At 39.9% G+C, this 13,246-nt stretch overlaps 1 protein-coding gene across 2 annotated transcripts in view; it reads right to left on the reverse strand.

The window, feature by feature from the left end:
* Positions 1-937: 937 nt before the first annotated feature.
* dntt (deoxynucleotidyltransferase, terminal) overlaps positions 938-13,246 on the reverse strand; it is an 84,574-nt gene continuing 72,265 nt past the window's right edge. For both annotated transcript variants that reach the window (XM_049009789.1, XM_049009788.1), the window contains 2 exons: positions 3,328-3,417; positions 938-2,532 (listed from right to left, as the gene is read on the reverse strand). In XM_049009789.1, coding sequence (XP_048865746.1) covers positions 3,331-3,417 — 87 coding nt within the window. In that variant the 3' untranslated portion in view covers positions 938-2,532; positions 3,328-3,330. The remainder of the gene's footprint in view (positions 2,533-3,327; positions 3,418-13,246) is intronic.

The following is a 13,246-nucleotide window of genomic DNA, read 5'->3' on the forward strand; positions in this document are numbered from 1 at the left end:
ACTCGCTACACTGCACATAATTGGGACTGAACTTCTGTGTTTGGTCCCTTTCTCTGTAGCTTTCTGGAGAACGTGTGACGGGTCTTTGAAGAGTGAATGAAGGGAGTTGCGTATATGACACATAAAGGACAGCTTTGGGCTCAACGTGTCTGATCTGTGCGAATTGAGGGGCTTTTATTCCTCTGTTCCACATTGACTGGATCCCAAAGTATTAATTTCACTTCATCAGGGCTGTGATGTGTGAAAGGTGGGCATTGCCCTTATTCTGTCACCTGCTTCCACTGCATGTGGCTGGACTAGACACACACCATTACTCGTACAAGGCTCGATATATCACTCTTCTGACAGTGAAAGACATCAAAGTTTATGCATGCAGAATTAAACTCTCAGTACTGATCCTGATGCATCTTATCATGACTTTTTTCTCTTGTGATGAACAAATGCTGTGATTATGTATTTAGTTGTTGCTGTAGATATCGTTAGTGCTTAATATACAAGGCATATTAGTGACTTTACAGTGCGGCGGACTAACTCTGGGAGCCCGAGACTGACAGTGGGCCATTTGTGCTATTTTTGCAGCCGAAAAAGAAATGAGAGGGAAATGAAAATGATGGAATATCAATAATATGCTAATCAAAGCACAAGGGGCAGCTGTAAAACTTATGGTGGGGGGGGGGGGGGGGGGGGGAGGCAGGAGTGCTGTCAGTTAAATTCACCGGTCAGGGGGAGGAGGAGGATGCTGCAGCAGTGGATCAGTCAGCCAAATGTAAGATATATTATTATATAAATTTTAACCAAAATTGTTATATAAATGGTTTGGAGTGGACATTTGATTTATGTATTTTGTTACAAAAAAAAAAACCTCAAAATCAGCCCCCTAGAATGCGGGGCCCATGGTTCAACAATTATCTACAGTATACTACTCTATACTCTATACTACTATAAATAATATTACTATTATACTTTACTGTGCATATAAAAATCACAGATGGTGCATGAATGCATCTAATTCTCAAGCAGGAAGCAGGCAGTGTCATGATCTAGGCTTGTATTGCTGGTGACAAAGTTGGTGAATCTCAACTATCTTGGCCATTGTCGCATACTACAAAGGCATGACACTCCATCGGGATTACTGTTGATCGGGAATTACTTCAGACTAGCTGGAAGATACATCGGCTGATTTCCTGCTGAAACCTGTTGACTGAAAGCCTCTTGTCTGTGAAGTTGTTAGCAAGACAAATGGTGACTATTTTGAGACCATTCCCTTGTCCCTTGACCACTGCTACGGTAATACATTTTTTGAATATTCTATTTCTTTCAAGTACTTATCTAAAAATATATGATGCAAAACAAGTGTAGTCAAACTCAATCAGACAGAAAAACACAGAAGGAGGCAAGGGTAAGAACTGTCTTGTTAAAGGGCATTAACATTTTACAACCCAGTAATTGCGATGTCATTTTACACTCCTGGGTCTCTTTGTGGACACGAGGTCTTCTGCTAATGGACGTTCTATATCACAAGGGCCTTTGTTGATGGCTCGACCATAATTTTTCATGGCAAATGACAATGCTGCCTTGAAGGGAATCAGTTTCGATAAAACTGCTTCTCTACAGTACATCCCCATTCTAAATATTCATACTGACAAATGAACGGAGCTAAAAAACAGCCTTGATATTTCCAGGACATCGCTAGGTGGATTGGGAGAGCACAGGGCTGGAATAGGATCCATTATAATTGACAGTAGCTTAATTCTTCCATTGAGTGTCTCCCCATAGATGACTAATGCATTTTCCTTAATTGTTAGGGTAGATTCTGGCAAATAGCCACAGACACTCAGTGCAGGTTGGTGTCAGTATTTATAAGCTATGCGTAGCACAAACTCAAGGAGCTTTAATTTTTGCTAAAGGGTTGCAACAGCTTGGATGAAACTTAAATGCAGTTTCGATCAACTGGACCTAATCTGACCACTCTGTCTAAAACAGCAAAAGCATCCTAAAAATTTGAATTGCATTTAGTTTCTATTGCTGCTAAGATATACCATGATCAAATGTGCAAATCTTGTTTGAAATGAATTGTTCCTGCTCGATGAGCTGGAAAACATGCAGTCAGTTATTGCTTGCACCACTATTCAATAAATAACACCATAGACCTACTTACGAATCCATGTGGGATAAAGCAATTACTATATGAAGAAAATGTCTTCAAACACCCAAGTTGTGAACTTGCAGAGTCTGGCATGCGATAGTAATTATAAGCTGAAAGCTTCACTCCTGGGTCTGAATATAAATGCAGGCACATGCATTGCTTTTAAAGCTGATCCTAGAGCAAGAGGAGACAAGTAAAGAGGTTTCAGGGAGATCTCAGAGCTCTTGACCTGCTCTATTTAATAATCTTTTAATAGACCAATTCATAAGAAGACTGTGATCCAGGTGATCCATCATGCTCTTCTTGAAGCATCGTGTGATACAAGCAGGCCAGCATGTGCAGAGATATGAAAGCTGGGTCTCTGCCTTTGGCAGGAAATGATGTGCCTGAAAAATAGAGGCAGACTATTATTTTAAACAGGCAGGGCAGAATGGACTGCAGCTACTGTAAAGGCTACACTGTAGCTTTTTACCAAATAGGGCATGTCATATGGTTTATAAATCACAGAATCAAATCAATTGCTTTTTTAGGAATTAATATTATTACCAATTATTACCATTATTATATTACCAAGTATCAATAATGCAAATTACACAGAATGTGATCATTGTCTTGTGTTAATTGTGTATGTATCTTGTGTGTGTATGTTGAGCTGTCATATAAGTAGACTGGAGAACCATTTGAAACCACTGACAATTCCCTGTGTTAGCATATTCGGGCAATAAACCTCATTTTGAATTGTCGTTAATTATTAGATTGTGAAATATGGAAGATTTTACTTTCTTCTCACACGTGAGAAAGCTGCATGCAGCCCATTAAACCTGAAATTGAATGATGTGGGATTGAACAAGCGCCAAACTGTGATGAAATCAAGGTATCAATACAGAGTTATGTTACAATGACTATTTCTTTGGTTAGCTTCAGATTCTGTTAGCTATGGTTATTCAGCCCCAGGATTCCCAAAAGACTCTTTCAGTCTCCATAAGGAAGTAAACAGCAAAGGATACATTGTAATAGTATGTCTCAGTATCATATATATATATATATATATGATACACAGGAAGTATATATAGTTACTGCAATAAAGAATTTGAATTGGCTTTTATGTTCTTTTTAAAGAAATCAGCAGTGTATTGTAGCAGTTAGAGACATATAAATGAAATCGAATGAACCTTCCTTACTAGTTAGGCGTTTCTCTCCCAGGGTTCAATGTACTCAAGACCCAAGTGAGCAAATATATCCTCTTCGGTCTTTGCTAACAGGAAGATTTGCTGGGGAATCAACAAATAATCAATAAAAAATATTGAAAAAATAATGGTCTTTATGCATCAGTCAGAATTACATTCATCCGTCTTCCAGGAACACCATGGACCAGATTCCTGTTTTTGGGCTGTGGGATGAAATTCACAAAACACAGCGGAAACATAGTCCTGCCTCATGCACAGAGCACAGGCAGGATTTAAACCATCATTCCTGAAGTTGGGAGGGAATAGCACTACCCAGTGCACCACTACTGTATGTCTCCCAGGTCTACAATGCAGTAAAACAAAATGTGAATTTAACAACTGAATACCAAAGATAGTTCCTTTGCTAAAGATCCTGTATAGCACAGAAACTCTCTCTGCAATGGTAGCTACTGAGCAGAACCACAGCCTGAACCATCTCAAATTCAGTTGAATTCAATTCAATTGAATTCAATTCAATTCAATTCATTTTTAATCGAATAGTGCATTTTCAATTTACATTGTCTCAAAACACTTTACAGCATCCCTTCCCAAAGCCCCCAGTGAGCAAGCCAGAGGCGACAGTGGCAAGGAAAAACTCCCTAGAAGGAAGAAACCTTGGGAGGAATCTAACTCAAAGGGGGAGCCCATCCTCCAGGGGCTGGAAGAGGAAGTCAAATGAGCAACATGGCGAAGTTCCAATTCACACTATCCCAATTTTAACATTTGATTCTCAAAGCGGGAGGGCAAGCAGTTGCTGGTGCTGCTTCAGATGGCAGGAAAAACAGTTGTACGGCAGCAGGGCATATAGGGAAGACGTCGCGAGCAGAAGAGTAAGCAGGCCGGAAAGACACCACAGGAAGTGGGGACGTTGCAGGCAGCAGGGTAATATTTAAAACAATATAACCAAATCAGGTTAATGTTTTACTGTTTTCTTTCTCACAGTATCTAAGCTACAAGACACAACTGGTGTTTAACATGTACTGTAACCACATAAAAAAAAAGACAGATGTAGTAGGTTAGGGTCGACTGCAATTCCAGCTTATGGCTCAAAGACAGAGGGGGGGAAGCTATAATCTGAACCTATTCTGCCTTGAACGAAACAGACATGCAAAATGAAAGAGAAATGGGGGCGATCACTTCCGGAAATCACTTTGCACTCAAAAAGCAAACAAACACATAAATAATACCTTAAAAGCCATATTTGGGAAATATGTCTATAATAACTGTTTGTGCACACATCTCTCATTCATTGTTGATGTGTCTTTGCTAAAACTGCACACCAATAGTCAGGGGATAAATATTAATCTAAATTTGATTATCCCTCCAACACTGAGAAATAACAACACATACAGCTCTCTTTTGAGATGGAAATCACACCCCCTTGTTTTCCATTAACAGGTCCCATTGTATGTTGGCTCGTAATTAAGCAGAAATCATTGACCCTCTCTATGGATCAGCCGCTAAAATTACAAAGTCATACATAAGATGAGAAGCTTTTCGACTTGTAACAGCATATGGTTCAGAAGTGCCTAATGATGAAACATCATTCCTTAAGCCTTAAACATGTTTCCTTAAACATAGCAGTTAAAAATGTTTCACAAAATTCCAGCTGATGAAAATCTCACATCAACATTTCAATCAAGAGGCTTCAGTTTAAAAGAGCATGACCAAATCTTGGATCCATATGTTGATTTTGGTCTAAATAGATATATGAAATTTTACATAAACATTTTGTCAAAACCTTTTCAGGGTACGATTCTAAATTAAATGTGTTAGCTAACTGTTCTTGACTGTCTAATTGGTCTAAACCAAAGTATTTAAGGAATAATTGTTGTGTTAAAAGGTAGACCTGATGTTTCCAAATATTTTTGACATTATTCACAATTTTTTTGCAATGCTTGCAATTTTTTGCTCATTTGTATAATTCATGTATAATCATAAATAATTAACTAACAGGCAGGTAATGCATTAGTAACCATATTCTGAACTGTTAAAAAATGTTCCAGACGAAAGGGATATACTTCCATTCATTCACATTAACACGAATATAACAAACAGTTATTTTAGTCAACGCAATTCGAGTTCGAATGCGAAGTCCCCAATAACGTGTTTTGCTGTTTCATTTGAATTGTGCGATGCATTCAGCTAAGCATGATGAATTCATAGTTCAGATGGACAAAAAACCACTTAACACGATGCATCACATAAAAGACAGTAATGGAGCCACACGCTGACCTAGCACAGACTTGCAGCACCAAGCAAAGGAAGGATTTTTGTCAAACTCCAGCCCAAATCCATGGCTTGATTAACCCCATAAAATTCCAAAACGTGAGTTTATTTTTCTTGTTATTAAACAGGAATTAAAACCCACAATCATAGTTTGCAAATTATGTTTTACCCATTACAACAGCTACTGTAATTCAATTAGATTCATCACGGGCGTAATTACAGCTAGCTGCGACTAAAGCCATACAGGTCTATAATCTCAGTTCAAAAAAAGTTTCTCCAGAAAATCTGGCCTTCATCAGTCAGGAGTTTGCGCTGTCCTCCGGTGGTTCTGAGGTAGCCCTGCCTTTACTATAACTCACTGTCAGACACTCTTTACACCCAGCCATTCCTACTCCCACCACATCTGTTCCACACGCACGGGTCTATGTGACCCCAGACACCGCCATTCAAGTAATGCCTGTGGCATTAATTCTCACTTATTGTTCTCCCCGTTCTCAAGCAGAACTCCTCATGCTCCCGCGTGAAGTCTGCCCTCAGGGGTTCAAGGGCAATCTGCCGGCACCCGGGTCCTCACTAACAGCTGCTTTAGAAGAAATTACCACACTCAAAATGAAACTGACACTCTCCCCAACTTCCCTCAGTAATACTTGCCCAGGCAACATCTCTCTAGAGCCGACGTCTCCTAATGAGTGGGTTATTAATATCCCCTCCTGAATGTAGTCCACCATAGATGAGACTGTCCATCAGGCAGAGAGTAGAATGTGCTCCCATGAACCACAAACCTGGCTCTTTTTCTTAAGCCATTACGTTCAAATGCAGTCCAGGAAGAAGACAATTAGTGTAACATTTCCTAACTTTTTAACATTTCATAATTAACTCTGATCACAGAAGAGGCATTCCGATAAAACGACTAATGACTGAATTTTTCACTTTCAGCAGCATTAGTTCTTATCTTTCAGTCATTCCTAGCATTTAATGTTTTAATATCTTAATATTGGGGCGGCATGGTGGTGCAGTGCTTAGCACTGTTACCTCACACCTCTGAGATCCAGGTTCGAGTCTCGCCTGGGTCACATGTGTGTGGAGTTTGCATGTTCTCCCCATGTCGTCGTGGGGTTTTTTCCGGGTACTCCATTTCCTCCCCACAGTCCAAAAACATGCTGAGGCTAATTGGAGTTGCTAAATTGCCCGTAGGTGTGCATGTGTGACCCACCGCGACCCAGTAGGATAAGCAGTTTGGAAAATGGATGGATGGATATCTTAATATTCTCCAGACGATCAATCATCAACATCCATGTCCATCTTCCAGCTGCATGTCTTGGTCAGGGTGATGGGATATCTGCCCATCTCTGGGCACATCCCTGCAGACACACACACAAAATCTCATTCTATGGGCAAACTTTTTTGGAGTAGTGTTTCCCAATCTGGTCCTCAGGGACCCACAGACTACATTTTTGCTGCCAGACAGGGAGGGAGCAAAAACATTCCCTGGCTGGCTGCTATAGAGTACCAACTCTACCAACCAATACTCATTTTAAACCCGAAAAACTAGATAAGCTTCAGTGAGTATGTCAGACTACAGGGGCTGCTGCCAGTCATGATCAAATTAGTGCCAGTACTGCTATATGACGTAATATCATATTAATATTTCAGTAATATTCACTGTCAGTATTTCATTTTCACCAATTGTTTACCATTTATACTCATTCAAGTACAATTTCTGACAGGACAAAGCCAATGTACTACAAAACAACTGCCAGTGGTAGGCAAAAATTCTGTTTTCTCAAAAAAAAAGCAAAAATGTTCTTATAAATATGTACACACGTGCTAGCAATAATACACTTGACTGGTCATACCATATAAGAGGGTATTGATGCATAACTGTCATGGGAGTTTGAAAGAGTAAAGCACTGCATGATAGTTACTTGGTTAATGCTGAAAAGCATTTATTGCTATCAGGTGTATAGTGTCACCCAGCCTTGGGCCCTATATGCTGCCACAACCTTGACCAGAATAAGCTGTTAGAAGAAAGTAGGATGAATTCCTCTTTAGTTGCAAAGAATCAACGAATGTATTGGAGGTGATTTATTTTAATTATTGCTTTTTCCAGAAATGGGTGTTCTTAAGTGCTGCATCTAGCAGAGTTTCATTTTGTCCAATTTTCTATATCGCTCACAATTGAGATTTCTTAACCTTGTTCACAAGGATAAGGCCAGAGAACAGATTTGCTGGAGTGCTTAATTTCAGTGTATGATCAGTGTATCAGTACAATATGAAAATTAGAATTTTTCTTTATTTAGTTTATTTCATTTGTTACAATTCTATGGAATAAATACAATTCAAAGCAAATAGAGCGATCTTTGTTTTAAAATTGTAACTTCTTCATTTTTCATTTTGTATTTTTAATAATTAAACCACAGATGGTTTGCTGTTATTCTGAGAATTACACAAAAGGGAATTCCAAAAAAAAAATCGAAGTACATGGCAAGTTTGGACCCTATCCCAGAAAGTACCTAACGCTGGGAACTGAGAGATACCAGTTCACCCATACCAGATTGGAAGGATACCCAGAATACACTGGGAGGACATCCGAACACACAGAACCCACAACCCTGAGAGTGTAAGTTTGCAGAACCACACAACGAGTCACCATGCCGCCTACTATCTCAACAGCGCAGCAGAAATTACACTGTACCCAACAAGGACCTAAACTCCACAGAAAATAAAAAACAGAAGGAAAAAATAGGTTGTGTGGCAGGATGTGAAGTGGACAGAGGTGGGCAGAGCAGGGCTGAGCAAAGCCAGGGTACATTACTAATGACAGCCTAAAATGTGAAATTGCACCGTATCAGAACTAAAAAACTTCTCAAATTAATCCATGAAAAGTCATACAAACTAAAACATAAATTATGGGTGCAGCCTATATCATCGGGGACCTGTGTTGGACTCCCAAAATCTCCCTGAATCCTTCCAACACAACCTATTTAACCCTTAACAAAGTAATCATCCCAGTGAGCATCACACATGTCTCATTATCTGAGTTACCTCTAAGCACAGGGCCAGATGATTACTCAGTGCAACAAATCACCATCTCTAGGAAACAGCTAGATTCTACCATCTACCTGCTCACATTGATGCAGCATTCACAGAAGTGGCAGTAAATCACTGTTGAAAAGCCAGCCCGGCTTGACAACAAAACCATGTGACACTTGAATTCACTAGTGAAGGCAAGAATGCACACGACATATACAACAAGGGTGGTGACAGAAAAAACAGGGACCTTGTCATAAAACATCTGTATCTTTTGAGGCCCCTGTAAGTCACTCTGATAAAACAGTATATAAAGAAAACAAAAGTGCTTTGATATATATGCATACTTATATCAAAGTAAGGAATGATAAAACTGTACCAGAAAATAGTGTGAAGCTTTTCTTAGGACATATGTAACATTAAAGGATAAACATGACAGGCCTAAAAAAGAAATCAGATCTTTTCAGAGCACAGGAAGCCATGGAGCCTATCCCAGGCTAGAACATAGCAGAAGGCAAGGGTTGGGTGAGATGCAAGTCCAATGCAGGGCAAATGCACTACAGGGAAATTCATGGATGAAAGCTGGGTTAACTGCATGTCTTTGGACTGCACAAGTAAGGTCTTATGTAGCAACGACATACTTTTGATAGGCAAACTTTGCAAAGACCATTCATGCTGCGCTCTTGGGGGACCTTAAACCACAATAGGTGGATAATTAAATACACATTCCATCATCACCATCTAGGGAACCACGCTGGCATTGATGCATTCTTAGATCATCTGAGATATATTCATTCTGATGATGCTGCGCGGCTTTTATAAAATAGTATATAACGCAATGGTAGACAGTTTTATCGATATCTAATTATTTCATAATATGCTCTATTCAAATAATCATCAAAAAGTAGAGTTAAGCAAAGAAAAATTCGCAGAAGCTCCATGTTCCACCAGAAAATAGATTTCCCTTATCAAAATGTCAAGTACAATTCATTCAGACTTCACTGTGAATGCCTTTCTTACTTTTTAAATAAAATAAAAAGGAGTATCCGGTGATTTAATAATATTTTTTGAAAGTCTAATTAAAGAAAATCCTATCCTGAGAGTGTTCAGAAAGTAAAAGGTGACCCTGAAACTTCAGCAATTATTTCAGTAATTGCAGGAAAGATCATACACTTTACGCACATAAAACATAATTGTGACACTTTTAATTTTCCTCACTCACTATTATTCCAGCAATTTTAATTTCCTTAAATATGGAGGGCAACAGAAAATTGTATCATATATACAAAAGGACATCGAAAATATTTGTCACAAAATTTAATCATCATGTAACAATGAAATATTCCGACAGATGAATAGACACTAGAATATCTGTAATAACGGTACCTATAGAATCTTATATACGTAATGTACAAAGCCAATTTTACCGCACAGTTCAGAAATGCCCGTAGATCAATACCCACTTAAAACATAAAACTGTTAAAATCTTCCCAGCAATAATGGAGATTACACTAAATTTTCTAAACCATGACATCTATCACTGCTGCTACTCCACAACTACCATCCTATGTGTACAGATGCAAAAATGCTGAGTTACTCGATACGGTTCTCAGCTTTTCCAAACAGTATAAATAATTTATTAGTCACTTAAAAGCAGTATTAGGTGGCTGCACTAGCATCGAGGAGTTTCTAAATTAAAAAATAAATTGAATTATATTAAACGCTATTTTTACCTTATTATGTTTTCTAGGCCTGTTTCAGTACAAGAAATTTCATTTTATTCCATTTTGATTTAGCAGAACAAAGCATGTTCAGGGCACTTGATGGCCAGCCATTTAGATAAGCAGAATGTGTTGCCAATTGATTGATTAATCAATGCTTAACTTAACAATGCCCTACCTCAGCATCAGCAGTTCTTTAACGTACATTTACCTTATTGAGTATTTTTTTTTTCAACCACTTACACTACTTAGGCTTATCATGCCAAATAAAATAACACTTTTACAGGGAGAAAAATTTATACAGGTATATTCCAAAGTAGCATGCTTAGCATATACAGTATTTTGTATTATATTATGGAGCTTTTATTGTTTAAGCACATAATTGTGTTCCGGTTGAATCAAAATGGAATCAAATAAAATTTCTTTAATTTCATTTTACAATGGATAGTTTATAATTTATCAGCAGGTAAATTGCTGAATTCTGCTATAGCTAACACCCCACACTGAAAATATATGTAAATATCAGAAATTTTGCATGAACTTGGAACAATTTGCATGGTTCATGACGATTTACATATTCTTTGTTGGAATTTGTGTGCAACCAAAACAAGACTAAAGCATCGAAATATGAATCGTGTCTGTAGTCCATGACTCCAGTAGTAAAAGAATGTGTCTGACAGTCAACAGCCAGGAATCTAATTGTATATCATTAGACTGTTTATGGACTGCAAAATATAATTATAAAACCCCTGCATTTCTATTTTGCAATTAAATTACAGGCCACTTGGTAGAGAAACAAACAGCATGAAATTGTATTTCAGTCCAAATCTGGTTTGTGTAACTAACAGGAAGAAACCGTACAATTCTTTGATCTGAGAGATGAAGATGGGAGATTCCTTAATTAGTCATTTACAGTATTTACATTGAAGAAGGACCACACAGTGAAATGCATATGGCATAGCATTTAGATGCATATACTGCATCACCTATCTGAGTGGCGACACTTTAACTGCAAAAAATATGTGTGAAGTTTTAGCTATGCCTTTATAGGTTGTGCTGTGATTGCCTGTCTTTTGTAGAAAAAACAGAAATACAATAGTTTTTGAACACCAAATTTCACAAAGTCAAGAAATCTGACAGACCACACTGTGCAAACTGAAAACTGTGCAAATTCAGATGACTGCAGTGCTGACCACTTCCCAGCAGCTGAACATTGCAGTTACTGTGTGTGTGTGTGTGTGTGTGTGTGTGTGTGTGTGTTCTGGGTGACCTGGGGCTGGTCCATGTTTCCCTGCCTGATACACATTTGCATTTCCCCATGTGTGGCATCCCCCCTCCCCCCTGGGCTAACAGACAATGCTAGATCCCTTTCATTTGTAAAAATGTCCTGTATTGGTAAAATTCCCATCTCCATGTTTGTGTGCATGTTTGCTATCTTTCGAGTGCTTTTCCATAAAGTCTTCCAATGTATTACTAAAATAATAATAGGTACTTATCCCGGCCTGTGTCTATGTAGCAATATCTACTCTTGCTTGTTGGTTATGCTGCGTCCTTTTAATGTGGGAGTACTGCTGCCTGCCTCATGCTGTCTTTGCTGGTACAGCGCCACACTGGGGGATCAATGGGAAGGTCCACATGGCGCACGCCTATGAAGGCTCCAAAGGGACCTATAGAGGGAAGTAGAAATGCTCCAGGCTGTGATACTGGGGAAGTTGTTGGACCTGTATTGCTCAGTGATACGCAGACTTGATGGACTGACCACCCCCAGGGAGCCCAAGGTGCAAAAGCAGACCAGAGACTTTGCCTACTGCCAAGTTCCCCCATCCCCGCTACCATGGCAGTGCTGGTCAGACTGCTAAAGTTTCATGAGTAACAGCCATGGGAGCTATACAAAGTCAAGCTCAGTTTGGTGGCCAAGCTTGCTGGACATACGCAGTGGATACTGGCAGGTGGAGCTAGCAGAGGAGGTCAGGGAAATGATGGCATTCACCCTGGAAAAAGGCCTGTGGCACTTCAGGGTCATCCTCTGGGTTCAGCAACACTCCCACAACGTTTGCGCAATTGAGAAGCTGCTGGTGGAGATCCCTCAGAATCACTGCACTGTCCACCTGAACTACCTGCTAGTCCACGCGTCCAGCTTTGACAGTGCAATGGCTAACCTGCATGAAGTCATCATTGCCACCTGCTGTGCCAACCTGCGCTTGGTCGATGAAGTACCTGCGCCATGCGATATGCGAGTGGGGCATTACCTCTGACCCAGAGAAGGTGGAGGCAGTGAAGTGGCTTTTTCTGCAGGCAGCATCCAAGCTGTGCAGTTTTCTGGGACGGGACTCTTACTACGAGGGTTTCCTCTGTGGGTTTGTGGACAACGCAGCCCCCCTTCACTTTGGAGTTCCCTCTCACCCAGCTTTTACCTTCATCCTGGATATTTATCCTAACAACGTTAGCATCGAACTGTCCTTTACAACACCCAGAGTTAAATAGTGGCTTACAGCACTTGGAAAATATGGTTGATTTTACAGCCACTGCATGAGTCTACCAGAAAAAAAACGACTGCGAGACGAGATGAGAGCTGCTGGTAATGGTTGCCAGACTGTCACAGTTCCGCCCTTGCCTCTATGGAAGCCAACCTGACCACACCTTGCTAGTCTGGCTCATGAACTTCAGGGAGCCCAACGGCCAGGTAGCAAGATGGCTTGGAGAAACTCCAGTCCTTCCAATTGCAGAGCCAGCACCGGGAGGAACAGGTCCCTGGCAACATGGACATACTCCAGCATCTGTGTGGGGGATGACGTGGCCACTGCCAGTGACTAGTCACAGGTACATCATATAGGATCACCATGTCTTTATTGCTTCAGCCACTTGTTGCGTCCTTTTCAGGACTGCCAACAAAG

The sequence above is a fragment of the Brienomyrus brachyistius genome, chromosome 3 (genome assembly GCF_023856365.1).
Source record: "Brienomyrus brachyistius isolate T26 chromosome 3, BBRACH_0.4, whole genome shotgun sequence".
NCBI classification, from domain to species: Eukaryota; Metazoa; Chordata; class Actinopteri; order Osteoglossiformes; family Mormyridae; genus Brienomyrus; species Brienomyrus brachyistius.